The 12,167-nt window shown below is 45.1% G+C and overlaps 4 protein-coding genes across 4 annotated transcripts; 2 read left to right on the top strand and 2 right to left on the bottom strand.

The window, feature by feature from the left end:
- Window positions 1–342: 342 nt before the first annotated feature.
- N7443_001528 (aromatic alcohol reductase) lies at window positions 343–1,358 on the top strand (the record flags this gene model as incomplete). The annotated part of the gene is made up of 3 exons (XM_056881584.1): window positions 343–378; window positions 425–675; window positions 740–1,358. The coding sequence occupies 3 exons, from the start codon at window positions 343–345 to the stop codon at window positions 1,356–1,358; spliced, it is 906 nt and encodes a 301-aa protein (XP_056746822.1).
- A 704-nt stretch (window positions 1,359–2,062) lies between these two features.
- Window positions 2,063–3,000, top strand: N7443_001527 (uncharacterized protein; the record flags this gene model as incomplete). The annotated part of the gene is made up of 2 exons (XM_056881583.1): window positions 2,063–2,504; window positions 2,594–3,000. 2 exons carry the CDS (start codon window positions 2,063–2,065, stop codon window positions 2,998–3,000), a joined length of 849 nt encoding a protein of 282 aa, XP_056746821.1.
- Window positions 3,001–6,712: 3,712 nt separating this feature from the next.
- N7443_001526 (uncharacterized protein) lies at window positions 6,713–7,629 on the bottom strand (the record flags this gene model as incomplete). The annotated part of the gene is made up of 3 exons (XM_056881582.1): window positions 6,713–6,727; window positions 6,875–6,985; window positions 7,102–7,629. The coding sequence occupies 3 exons, from the start codon at window positions 7,627–7,629 to the stop codon at window positions 6,713–6,715; spliced, it is 654 nt and encodes a 217-aa protein (XP_056746820.1).
- A 2,376-nt stretch (window positions 7,630–10,005) lies between these two features.
- N7443_001525 (acyl-CoA desaturase) lies at window positions 10,006–11,453 on the bottom strand (the record flags this gene model as incomplete). Its single annotated transcript, XM_056881581.1, has 4 exons — window positions 10,006–10,515; window positions 10,567–10,653; window positions 10,705–11,125; window positions 11,200–11,453. The coding sequence occupies 4 exons, from the start codon at window positions 11,451–11,453 to the stop codon at window positions 10,006–10,008; spliced, it is 1,272 nt and encodes a 423-aa protein (XP_056746819.1).
- Between the last annotated feature and the right edge of the window lie 714 nt (window positions 11,454–12,167).

The following is a 12,167-nucleotide window of genomic DNA, read 5'->3' as shown; positions in this document are numbered from 1 at the left end:
AGTTCAGAGTCCGCTGGTGTTTCTGTCGCGAATGTGGAAGGCGGAGAGCTACTCCTGCACCCCGAGTGTATTCAGGTCATATATACTTTTTAAAGCCGAATATAAGAGCGAATCCGAAAAATAATTTTTATTATGGCGCTAACCTTATTTTTTATCTCCGGTGAAGCCCGTTCTGGGCACCGCTAAATTACGTTTATTCAGACCGCGACTCCCAGACAAAGTTGCTAGATCATATGTACTCAGATTGTTTAAATGGGAACCATTTCCTGTACTTATCGTTGCTAGTTTCACCTAAAGATATTCTGACCAACGCCATACTGAAAAGCATTGCAAAAAAAGAAAATGTCACACACAATCAAGAATGTGGCTATTGCTGGGGTAAGGGTTAAAGAATAGTACAATTTCAAAGTTAACAAGCTGTTAGGCCAGTGGAAATGTTGGAGCTCAGGTACTCAATGTACTACTCCATCTTGAGTTCAATGTCACGGTGCTGAGTCGCAATTCCAAACCTTTCCCGGCCGCTGCTCATGTAAAGGTGGTTGACTTCACTTCGATGGAGTCATTATCCGCTGCTATCGCCGGGGAAGACGCAGTTATTGATACTACTTTCTCGCCCGAAGTTGAAACACCACTTCGACTAATTGACGCGGCGGCCAAGAGTGGAGTTTATCGCTTGTATGTGAGCACAACTTTGGCAACAACTTCTCTTTGACCAATATCCTTTCTAACACGCTATCAGTATCACCAGCGATTTTGGACTCGATCCTGATCTACCAGGTGTTCATGATTTACCTGTATTTGGCAGAAAGAAAGCTTCCTATGAGGCTGTCAAGAGACACGCGGCTGATAACCACTTGACGTACACCCTAGTGGCATGTGGTGTTTTTCTTGACTGGAGTCTCTCCACTGGCTTTTCCGGGTTGGACTTGCAAGAAAAGAAAGCTTTCATCTTTGGTGATGGAAATAACGTTGTTCCATGGACGACATTGGAAGATGTCGGCAGAGCAACTGCGAACGTACTTTTGCATCCGCAAGAAACTTTGAACCGCCCAGTCTATGTTCACTCCTTGTTCATGTCGCAGAATCAAATTCTCGGTGCTGCAAAAAATATTTTAGGGGGCACGGGGTGGGGGACCACGTATAACGACATGACACCCCTTTTGGAAAATGCGTTAACCGATCTCAAGATCGGCAATATCAGTGCATCAACTTTTGAAGTACAAATACAGTACTGCCTAGCTACTAAAAAGCTTGCACATCCCTGGGCAATGGATGATAATACCCTCTTGGGATTGGAAGAGTGGAACTCGGAGAAGGTGGAAAGGCTGATCCAGACGATCGCCCACAAGTCAACGTGAAATTGACTTAATTATAACTATCTTCCACGAATGTCACCTTGTCAATTGAAAATTTTCGAAAGAGAAAAGATTTTAAGTTTTCCACAATTGAATACTAAACAAGTTCCGTTGACGCAAAATAGAGGTTGGCTAAACGCCAAGTAATGCTAAATTAGTATGCTCTGGTCTCTTGTTTATAGAACAATCTTCGTCCGTAGCACTAATTTCAGGCTTTAACCAATTTTGTGTAAGGCAAGATCGGTACTAGATATAGTTCGGGGATCAGCCGACATGGGCACCATTCAGGTACATCTCGGAAAAGACATTTCTGGGGCTGCATGCAAATGGTAAAAATGGCAAACCACAACTTTGGAATGATAATTCGATGAAATGTTGAAGGGTAAAGGGAGGCATTCATAGATACATGCAAACTTATTCCCGGCTGTTCCCGCCCCACTTCCCTAATTCGGCGTCTTCGGCCTCACGAGGTAAATCCGAGAAGCCCCGCCATTCTACGCCGGAATTAGACACCACGCGAGCCGAAATTGGCACCTGGTACGAATGTAATCCATATCACAAGAAAATGAGACCCTTATGCTTACGAAGAACGCTGTAGCTCTGATAAAACCCATCAGCTGCTGTGCAACTTTCAGATTGAAAGGAAAAACGTATCTTTCTACTTATTGTTCTATTTCGCCCTCTTCCATCCCAACCACCACTACAATATGGCAGCTCCCCCGAAGACGGTCTTGATTACAGGCTGCAGCACCGGCGGCATCGGCTGGGCCATGGCCAAGAGCTTTCAACAACGAGGGTTCTATGTCTTCGCCACAGCACGCGATCCGTCTAAGGCCGCTGACCTCGCCGAGCTTGAAAACGTCGAGGTCCTGGAGCTAGACGTGACCATCCCAACGACCATCGCACAGTGTAAGGAGATAGTCACAAAACGAATAGATGGGAGCCTCGATATCTTAGTGAATAATGCCGGCGCCGAATTCAACTGCCCACTACTAGACACCGACATCGCCGAGGCAAAAAGGCTTTACGACGTCAACGTCTGGGGCCCTCTTGCTATGGTCCAGGCATTTGCCCCCCTGCTTATCGAGGCCAAGGGAGTTGTTTTCAACCAGAGCTCCATCGATGGGGCTCTTAACATGGTGTGGGCGGGTAAGTTTCCGTCGGCCAGCGCCTGCAATTATGCCTTTCTCTCCCCTGGGCAATCAGGCTAATTTAGCTACGCGCGCGCTTTTGACTAGGCATATTTGCCAGTTCCAAATCCGCCGTGGCGCGTATGTCGGAAACCCTGCGAGTCGAGCTCGAGCCACTGGGCGTTCGCGTCGTGACATCCATATGCGGATCTGTCAACACGCCCATGTTCAGTAAGCCTGGTGGTCCTATGGAACTGCCCGAGGCATCGTACTACCATGGAGTCCAGGACACGGCTTGGAAGGAGCGGATGGATCACCAACGCCAGGCCACGGACGTCAATGTGCTCGCCGGGAAGCTGGTTCAGGATATCCTCAGCGGTAAAAGGGGCGTCATCTGGCGCGGGGCATTTTCTCCATCAGTGCGGTGGGCTAGCTGGTTGAATCTCAAGTGGCTGGTGGATAGATTGATCAACTCGGCACGAGGCTTGAGTCAGGTCAAACTCAAGCATTGCTAGTGACATGAGAGGATTGGTAGGGAGACGAGCTCAAACGTGATTTTCTCTATTTGCCTCGAATTTGTCTCTATAGTACAACCAAAGTCAGGGCCTCCGCCTCGCATTTAACATCCAATGCGTTTCTAAATTTCAGACGTCTATGGAATTGACGCTTGTCGAGAGCCAAACCTAGAAATTTACAAATTTAATTATAATGTTTTGTTGACAACTCAATTAGTCCCCTTCAAACCTCTTTCACTAAAATGAGGCGATTCGCTACTTGGGAAACTGAATTAGGGCCATTATAGGTGTGAAGAAGGAAGGAGGAAAAAGATATAGATGAAGATTCTTGAGATGGAAGCTATGGAACTAGATCTATCATGGAGGTTGAGGCAAGGGATGCGGTGAAGAGGGGCAGAATCCCATTCACTGCGAACAATAGGTAAGTTGGTAACTTGTATTCCTTCTCTGGCTTTGCTTCAGATGACTTGGGACAAAAATCCGATTCATGTTGGACCACTCATTGTCCTTTTTATTACATCGGGCATCTTCGTTATCGGCTATGCGTCGGTTAAACTCACCGAACGAAGAAACCAGGCCACTTGTGATTTCCTTGTCTGCTACATACGCACAACCCTCAAAATATCTCATGTGAGTCGTCGACACACACATATTCTGCATGGCGAGCTCTACACTCTACCTGGAGACTTCATCTCAAGCAGCCATTTTCTTATAACAACCACGCACCTAGTGGTCGGAAATGCTATCTACCGTACGTCGACGATGTTGATATCTGCCCTTGCTTCAGTCTCATCGCTCATGATGAACTGAGTCTAGAGCACTATATGGCAGTCGTGGAAACCCGTCAACCCCCTTTTTGCTGAATAGATCCCGTTGGACCCAATTCCGCCTCATTTTCACCAATAGATCTCGTGTGACTTACCTTTAGCTACCTCTGTTTTGGTTCTAACGCTTACAGCTTCCTCTATATCACCTTCCCACTATGTAGATATAGAGAATATACTTCTTCATAATATGTTACGTATGTTATACTGATCTTATGAGGTTTAGTATCCCGAACTATTATAGGTACTAATTCCTAAAGAATCTAGTGAGTATGAATCGTCCGTGCTTCGCGCTTGGCCTTTGTAGTGTGGGTCTCCCCTATTCGGTCTCTCCAGTATTCCCTTAAGCAAGCAATTTTTTTCCTTTGGCTTTGGTGGAATAGAAAATTCATGACTAATAGACCTGCTAGTTCTAATATCGCCTTGTAATAATTTTTTTCTGCCTACTTGAAGTGTGGCTAATATGTGGCAATTATGCACATGTGGCGTTTATGAAGGGAGTTGGTCAGGTGAAACGGCCACCTGATGAGCTCCATAATCCGAATTGAGTGAAAAAAATTTTCAAGTCACAGAAATCAATCAGCAAATTGTACAGAGAGCCAAGCCTAATTACGCCATAAGACTAGAAACACGTGTCCGCAGACCATTTTACGCGCTTGCAGACGTTGGCCCATACTAATGTCCAGAGTCTACCTCGAGAGCCACCACGAGCACAGGGGTCTCTTTATGCGCCAGAGGGGTATCCCAGCGGTTATACCACGGCACACTGTGGTGAGCTTTTGGCTTCGTTCGTATGGTGCTTTTTCTTCCTAAATGTTCGTGCAAGGAGGTACATACTAGTAATGACCTGAAGCCCTGAATGCCGAAATGCGGGGGATCTTCGGTCCCCACGGCAAATTGGATAAATCTCTCAAGCATCACGGGGCAATTACTTCAATTTCTGGTTTTCTCTGAATATAGTAACCTATTAGAAAAGCGAAACGTAAATGTTTCCACGGTCATCTGACGTATTTGCGCCATATTACCTAACACCTCGGCTTGCGTCGGGGATGTACTTACCCGATCCAGCCGTGTTTTCCGTTTTTGGTCAATCCTGAGTCTAGAACCCCAAACTGTTACGTTATTTCACAAGGATCACTCAGCAATTTTATGCCATACTTGCAGCGGTTGGGGTTGACCAGAATAGCGTCATGATGATCTACCTCCCCCGCAAAATCTTTAAAAGGTGAGATTTTCCCCGGACATATCGCTGAATACAAATTGCAAGCCACTACCTCGAGTACCTTATTTCGCTTCAAGATCCATCCAACGTAAGTAACAAGACCACTTTCTCGAACCTAACAATTGCTTATACGATACCTTATTCAGTGTTCAAGAGTCAATACTCAATACTCTCCCACTATGTCCATCCAACCTCTCGAGCGCCCCTCACAGGGCTGGAAATGCCAATCATGTGGACTCCCCGGAGTTCGCTTATCCACTCGCCCAAATTGCTCTAATGAAGCTACCGGTCGGGCGTATTACAAATGTGTCCCATGCGATCGCTTCCTAGGTTTTTGCCCTTGCACCACGCCAGGAGCCAGGACGACCTCGACATGCCCATGTGGCGAACACAGTGATGACGAATCACCGGGTCTAGAGGACCAGGTGCCTCGCGGTGTCTCCGTGTTTTTCACGGATATGAAGAAAACAGTCAACCCACACAACCCAAACCCAGGGTTTGATGAGGATTGGGAAGCAAATTGCAGTCCAGGATTCATGGTTTCAAGGTTTAAGGCTGTTGGCATGGAGTTGCTTCCCTGGGGCTGAACATTATGCATTTGAAGAGATTTCGTTCAAGCGAGTCATGTCACATACATCAAGAGCCAATATTCGATTGTTGCCTTTCGAGGCGACGCTCAGGTTCTCGAGTAAAAAGTTACTATCCCATGGGGGTAATTGGGATGCACATCCCAGTAGGCTAGGCTTTCATCTACTATAGAACGCCAGTCCAGACCAACATTTGAATAATATTAATTTTCTTTCATTTGAGATGTGAACCAAAGATGGTATAATTCTAATCGAAGATTTCCAAAGTACCTTGGTAAATTTTAGACGTCTTTCTTCATTGCTCTTTTGTCCATTGGGATCAGGTTTGATCATAACTCTCTGTCACCTTATTCATTTTAGATATCTGATGCCGCAGTCAAAAGTCGTATCGCCCGTACCTTGATCGTGAATCAAAATACATAGCGGAGCTTGAACCAATGTTCGGTACGATTAGTGGCAGGAGGTCAATAAAAGTGGCGAAACGCAGATGCCAGAGAGCTGATTGCAGCAGAGAGTTTCTCCCGGTAAACATTTTAGTTAGTTTTAAACTACCAGCAAAGGCCCTTGGCAGTAAGAAAATCAACAGTACCATCGTAGTGTCACATAGACGCCATTTTCATTAATCCATATGGTGCGCACCTCTTTTATTGTGGCACCCACTTCTTGAATCACATCAATTTAGAAACCAATCGATGGCATCCAGAACATAAATCACCTAAAATAAGACACAGCATCATTCCTACAGAGATCAAGAGCCAAACCGGAATGAGCAAAATACGAACAATGTGCACCATTAACAAAGCGGGGCTCCACCAAAACTTGATATATGGATTATTCCGGTAGAGGAACCAGAATTTCTGGTATCAATCTCTCACGCAAGATAGCAATGAGGACATGTCGAGTACTTTCAAGGCTGTAAGGGCCAATTATCACACTTTCCTCACCTGTCTGTTTCGCAAGCTCATCCACGTAGCTTCGAACATAATTCCTCATCAAATAGAAAGGTGCGAGGAGAATTCCCAACCACCATTTTGATTTTTGAAGTGCAAGTAAGATTTTTGTTTGAAGTTTTGACAAGTTTATGCCCAGAAGGACTGTAAAGGTGAAAAATATAGCAAGAACCACAAAGAATGATGCGAAAGTTGCCGAATGTGGAAGAACGGACATGCTATATAGAGACTGACAAGTTTATGAGTCCATGGATGTTATTAGATATCGATCTGTTACGGGCTTGTGCTTACCGTGACGGTAGTCAATGGCAGATATATCGTAGCAAGATAGGTCAAAGTCTTTATGCGATCACCTTGCTGCAAAGCTAAGCGAGCTTCAAGAACTGCGGTGGCGCCATGCAACTGATAAAGGATTAGTGACTGCGAAGGCATCAGTGTTAAGTACACGCACGGCATTTCGCTGAATTTCTTGTCAGCACGCGAACATGACTGTTTTGTTGGATCAAGAGTCTACGAACGCTTTCCTGCACCTTTTCCCTGAGCGTTTGTGTTTCTACCTGGAGCTTGTCCAGCTCATTGACTTCTTCCCTCATCTTTCGCCGCCAATGTGATAGTCCCAGTTTCTCATATGCATGGGCTTTATCGGAAAGTTCATCAATCTCTCTTTCCACCACCACCACCTTGATATGTTTCAAGTTTGAAGCGACAGATCCACTCAATTCATGGCATGTTTTGATGACCCAGTGGTATAGTCTGGATTTCGTAAATGATTCGTCATCAAAGAGACTATCAACCCCATGCTCCTGAAGACGGTCATTCAGCATACCTACTATTTTTTGTGCGCCCGCTCTCTGCATATAGAGGGAGGTTGTGATGCCGCGTACGAATTGGGCGCAAGGTGATAGATGCTCCAGAGGCTCCAAATCCAGAGCAAATCGTGTAGTACCATTTGCAATGAGCACTGCCCAGAGAGCCTGAGGGCATCCTAGTAGTCCGACCTCCTCTTCGTGAGAAGGTGATTCTTCCGGTAAAACAAGCGTGAGCATAGTAGAAGACGAAGTTTTGAAAAGGTATGGTTCAGAGCCTTCGCCATTACTTTTGCCCGGTCGAAAGGGACATATGATCAAGCGATCAAGGGAGGTCTCTTGTCCATCACTTGCATTATCGCTATCCAGGATCAGGTAAGAAATGTGACAGCTTATAGTGACCCTTTTGTAACACTTATGTTTTGACTAGAAGATTCCGTAAGCATATCAACAATTTGGATGCTAGACTAGATATAAAATCTGCATCCGCAAATAAATAACTCACGTAGTTTGTCTCTACAGGATATATTACCTGCAGATGATCAGGGGACTTGAAAGTAGAGCGTAGGCTGAGATGCCTATCTATAAATTCTTGAATAAATGAGTGACTTTCATACTGCAGTCTCAGGCAGAAAGTGTGTATCATTAGCAAGGCTGCTCTTTGGGAATGTGAGACTCGTTCTTTTATATTGCTTTGCAACCAGTCGGAAAATTAGATATGGCAATTCTGAGAATTGATTGGATATGACCTTCTTAGGAGCAAATGCCATAACTTACATAATACGGCCTTGGGCGAACGGCAAATTTGAGGTGGAAATTTTAGGCGAAGACCCTATATATTGGTCTGAAGGATGCGAATTCCCGAAATGTTCAAGATGCTACAGTCATCAGTAAAAGGATACGGTTTACTGGAAATGACCACAGACCTTGGAGAAGAACAAATGACTGTAAATGTTGGGTTCTCTCGGAATAGCAGACCACGCTCTATTGATGCCATCAACAGTGCTTATCTCGTTTACATTTGCATGAGACAGCAAGATGTTCAAGGAGCTGTCCTGGTTAGTGCTCAGATAGTGTTGGACAACTGTTCGCAGGGCCTTCAAAGGGCTCGTGACAAGTTTGTCGTCCCAGTTGTGCAAAGTTTTATGAGATAACAGGTCTTCAAGGATTTGAAGTAAGACTGCCCTGACGCTCTGGACTGAGAGGTCATGGTGAAGCTCGAATTCAAAACGGTGCGCCTTTGTATCTTCATTTGAGAACTGGAATGAGAAATCGGACCAATTGGAGCTTGTCCCGGAAAGTGACATTGTGAAATTGACTTGGCCAAAAAGACAGTTCAGTTCCTGAATAGATCGTATTGAGAATTTAAAAGGCTAAAAAATCTTGGAAACAGGGATAGATCCAAGGCACTGAGACCAGCTAATATATTTGCCTGGTTGGTCAAAGGGCAAGCTCAGCGGGTAACTAAATGGCGGACGAATCAATACCCGCCACGTCTGATCATATGCAAGGCTATCACATTGATGGCACTATGCGTGAGCAGAGCCTCTTCAGTCACCTTGATCTGCAAGATACATCGCTTTGGAAACGAACTATAACTTCTAACGCCGATCCAATCACTATCAAACGCTCCCAAAATCCCAAAGGAATGAACTTCAAGTCCATCTTGTCCTAATTTGTCAATCTCGTTCGCTCTCTTCAGCTCAATACCTGTTCTAAAGGCCCTTCTGCCTCGACCTATGATTGGAGATAGAGGCACCAGCGAGGAGATTTTAAAGGAGCATATACACTGGCGTAGACTTAGACAAGATGAATAGATATGTATGCGGACGAAAATAGCAGAAAGCTAACGTAGCGACGGAGAGGGCTGAGTAGAACCACGCACGGAAGGGAAGGACAAGAAGCGCTAGACCGGAATCGGACTTCATCCTAGGCCCCGGGAAGGTATGAGAGAAATATTGTCAAAATGATACCCGAAACATCGAGTGATGTTTGATCGTATCTAATGTAGCAAACCAAAAATATATTGAGACGATTTGATTTGCCATCATTTCTTCTAGCTTAGCTTAAGGGGTCGCTTGGCACGCGTACACTCTGAAGATGTCTGTTGGAATTTAGGGGCTTTAAGAATATTAAAGCTCTTAAGAGAAGGAAATTGACTCATTCGACTAGCAGCTCCAAAATGGTCCAACTTTAACAACACAAACTTAAATCTTTGCACAAACCAAATTTCAGGCTATTTCAATGCGTTTGGGTAGGAGTGGATCAATCGGCTCCATGTTGGCAAAATTGGACCCTCTTTATATCAAGTCCGATATGGTGTAGTGGCTAACATCGCCGTCTCTCACACGGCAGCCGGGGGTTCGATTCCCCCTATCGGAGTATCTTTTTGCAAATTTCTTTTGGTCTTTTGCGTGCACTTGGTAGAAAAGTAGCATGGAGAGAGGCAGACTTAATTTTTGGTTGGGCCTGTTGTAGTGCGGGGGCGATAAATTTCTGACAAGTCCTCCTGACCACCTTATTTTTCCAAGATAAAGGGAAAATTTGATATAAAGTGAAATTAGATCTAAATGATATGGTTCGGTGTAGAACTGTCTTCGAATGGATGGTAGAAATTTAAGATGAGCCGACAGCAACCATTTTATCACCATTTCTCTCCCGCCAAATCTCAACCTCGCCACCGCCTCTAATAACACCAACTCTCATCGAGGAAAGTAAATTATGCGCCGCATTAGAGTGTTGATAAATACCGCCGTTGAACATTGCAGTGGCATCCTTCCCAATACCCGAACTAATAAGGGCTTTGCCCCCTGGATGGTTCTTGATGAAATCTGTCACATCATGAATTACACCGGCGATAGCAACAAGAGCTTTTCCATTCTGAGATTCGGCAACGAAATCGTCCCATGAAAAGAGAGGTAAATGCTCCAAGGGAATCCCCCAATCGAGCTTGGCTCGCTTTTGGTCGATCTTCTTTTGCAGCTGCTGGACGCGACCTTTCTCGATCTCGTTTGCGCGGAATTGCTTAAGGTTGGAGGCAAGGCCGATCTGCTTCCATACCCAGATTGACCATTTTGTTGGGTCGTACTGCCACCACTGGATAGCGTTGCGGTAGTCGGAGGGGAACTATTAGGAAGTCAGGGATGAAAGGAAAACTTGACAGGGAGCGTTGCTTACCTCGTGGTGAAAGTTATGATAGCCTTCACCAAGTGTAACAAGAGCGGTGATGACATGATCGCGAGGCGAGTTCCTGTCATCGAATGGCTATGGAAGTGTCAATGAGTGAAGAGCTTCATAGCAGCGGTAATGGCTAACCTGATCTCCTAGCCAATGAGCAAGGGAATTGACACAAAAGGTTGCCTGCTGGACGAAGAGGAACCTCAAGATCCCTGCATACACCAGGCCTCCTTTCCAATCACCCCAACCAAGTCCAGCGACGACCATGGGGAACAGCATGCCGAACACAAGAATGAATTCGCCATAGTGCTTGTGCTGCCAGACGACTATGGGGTCTTGGTTCAAGTCAGAGATATCTGTCCTTCCTTGGTCCTTGGGGTTCTGCTTCAGTACCATCCACATGAAGTGAGAATACCACACGCCTTTCCGTACACTGTAAGGGTCTTTGACAGTATCTGTCCATCGATGGTGTGCTCGGTGTTTGCTGCTCCACCATCGGATGGATCCTTGGATTGCACCGCCACCAACACAGGCAAGGAATATTCTCAACGGTAAGGACCTAAACAAGAGAATGGTTAGTCATTCTTGGCAAATTATTGCGAGAAGGTGGTATATAAATGCAAGAAGACTTACGCCTCATATGATCGATGTGCCCAGAGACGGTGATAGCCAGCAGTAATGCCCAATCCAGTCCAGAAGTAATAGACAAAAGCCCAGATAGCTGTCGGAAGACGCAGTTGAGTATAGAATGCAGCGATGCAGCCGAGAAATGGAACGATAAGGATAAGAGTGGTGTTGATCCAATTGACATGGCGATGCCAATTACTCAATGTGAAGGGCTGTTCACTGATGTGCAGCTTCTGGCTATTGGACATAGTGCCCGCCATGATTTTGAGGGTGATTTGGGTTTCAAGAAATTCAATATTGATCAGGTTGAAATTTCTCTTGAATAAAGTCCTAAGGTGATAGAGAGTCTTTATAGACAAGATAGACTAATTTAATGCGAGAAATTTCAATCCTAAACCATTATTACAATATTGAGTGCTATTAATTTCTCGGTTCCACGTGGAAATGATGCGTTGTAATTCTTGTTGGATGCTAGAATTTGTTGGGCCGTTGGGAGAAGCATCCTTCGGTCCCCCTGTCACCCAACATCTACCCGAACCGTAAGGAGCAGCACGACATGATTGAATTCAGTTTCATATTACGATCTGAAACATTGAAAAGTAATTTTAGCTTCATATCAGGGTTATTTGGCCTTCCGATTATGTGTCTAAACGAGTAGTAAGGACGTGAAATATCAAGAAACGAGATTGACGAGTGGAAAGACTGATCATTCTCATCTACAGCTCATTGCAACATCATGATATATTCATTCACACCGTCTTCAACAAACTGTTGGGCTTATTCAGTGAGTCATGTCATGCAATTGATGTTGAGTGAAGGGATCAGGCAACATAGTACAAGAGTACGGTACAAGAGTACGATACCAGTCAAAGAATTCCGCCACGTATGACGTCGAAGGTTGACACTGAAAATCGTGCATTTTTTCTCATTTCCAATAGTTCACTGGGTTTCATAAGCCTCGCGGTGGCTGGAGA

This window comes from Penicillium atrosanguineum, assembly GCF_028827265.1.
Source record: "Penicillium atrosanguineum strain IBT 20685 chromosome Unknown utg000001l_segment0_segment0, whole genome shotgun sequence".
NCBI lineage: Eukaryota > Fungi > Ascomycota > Eurotiomycetes > Eurotiales > Aspergillaceae > Penicillium > Penicillium atrosanguineum.
Note: the sequence above shows the minus strand (reverse complement) of the source record. Positions and strands in the feature narration are given on the sequence as shown.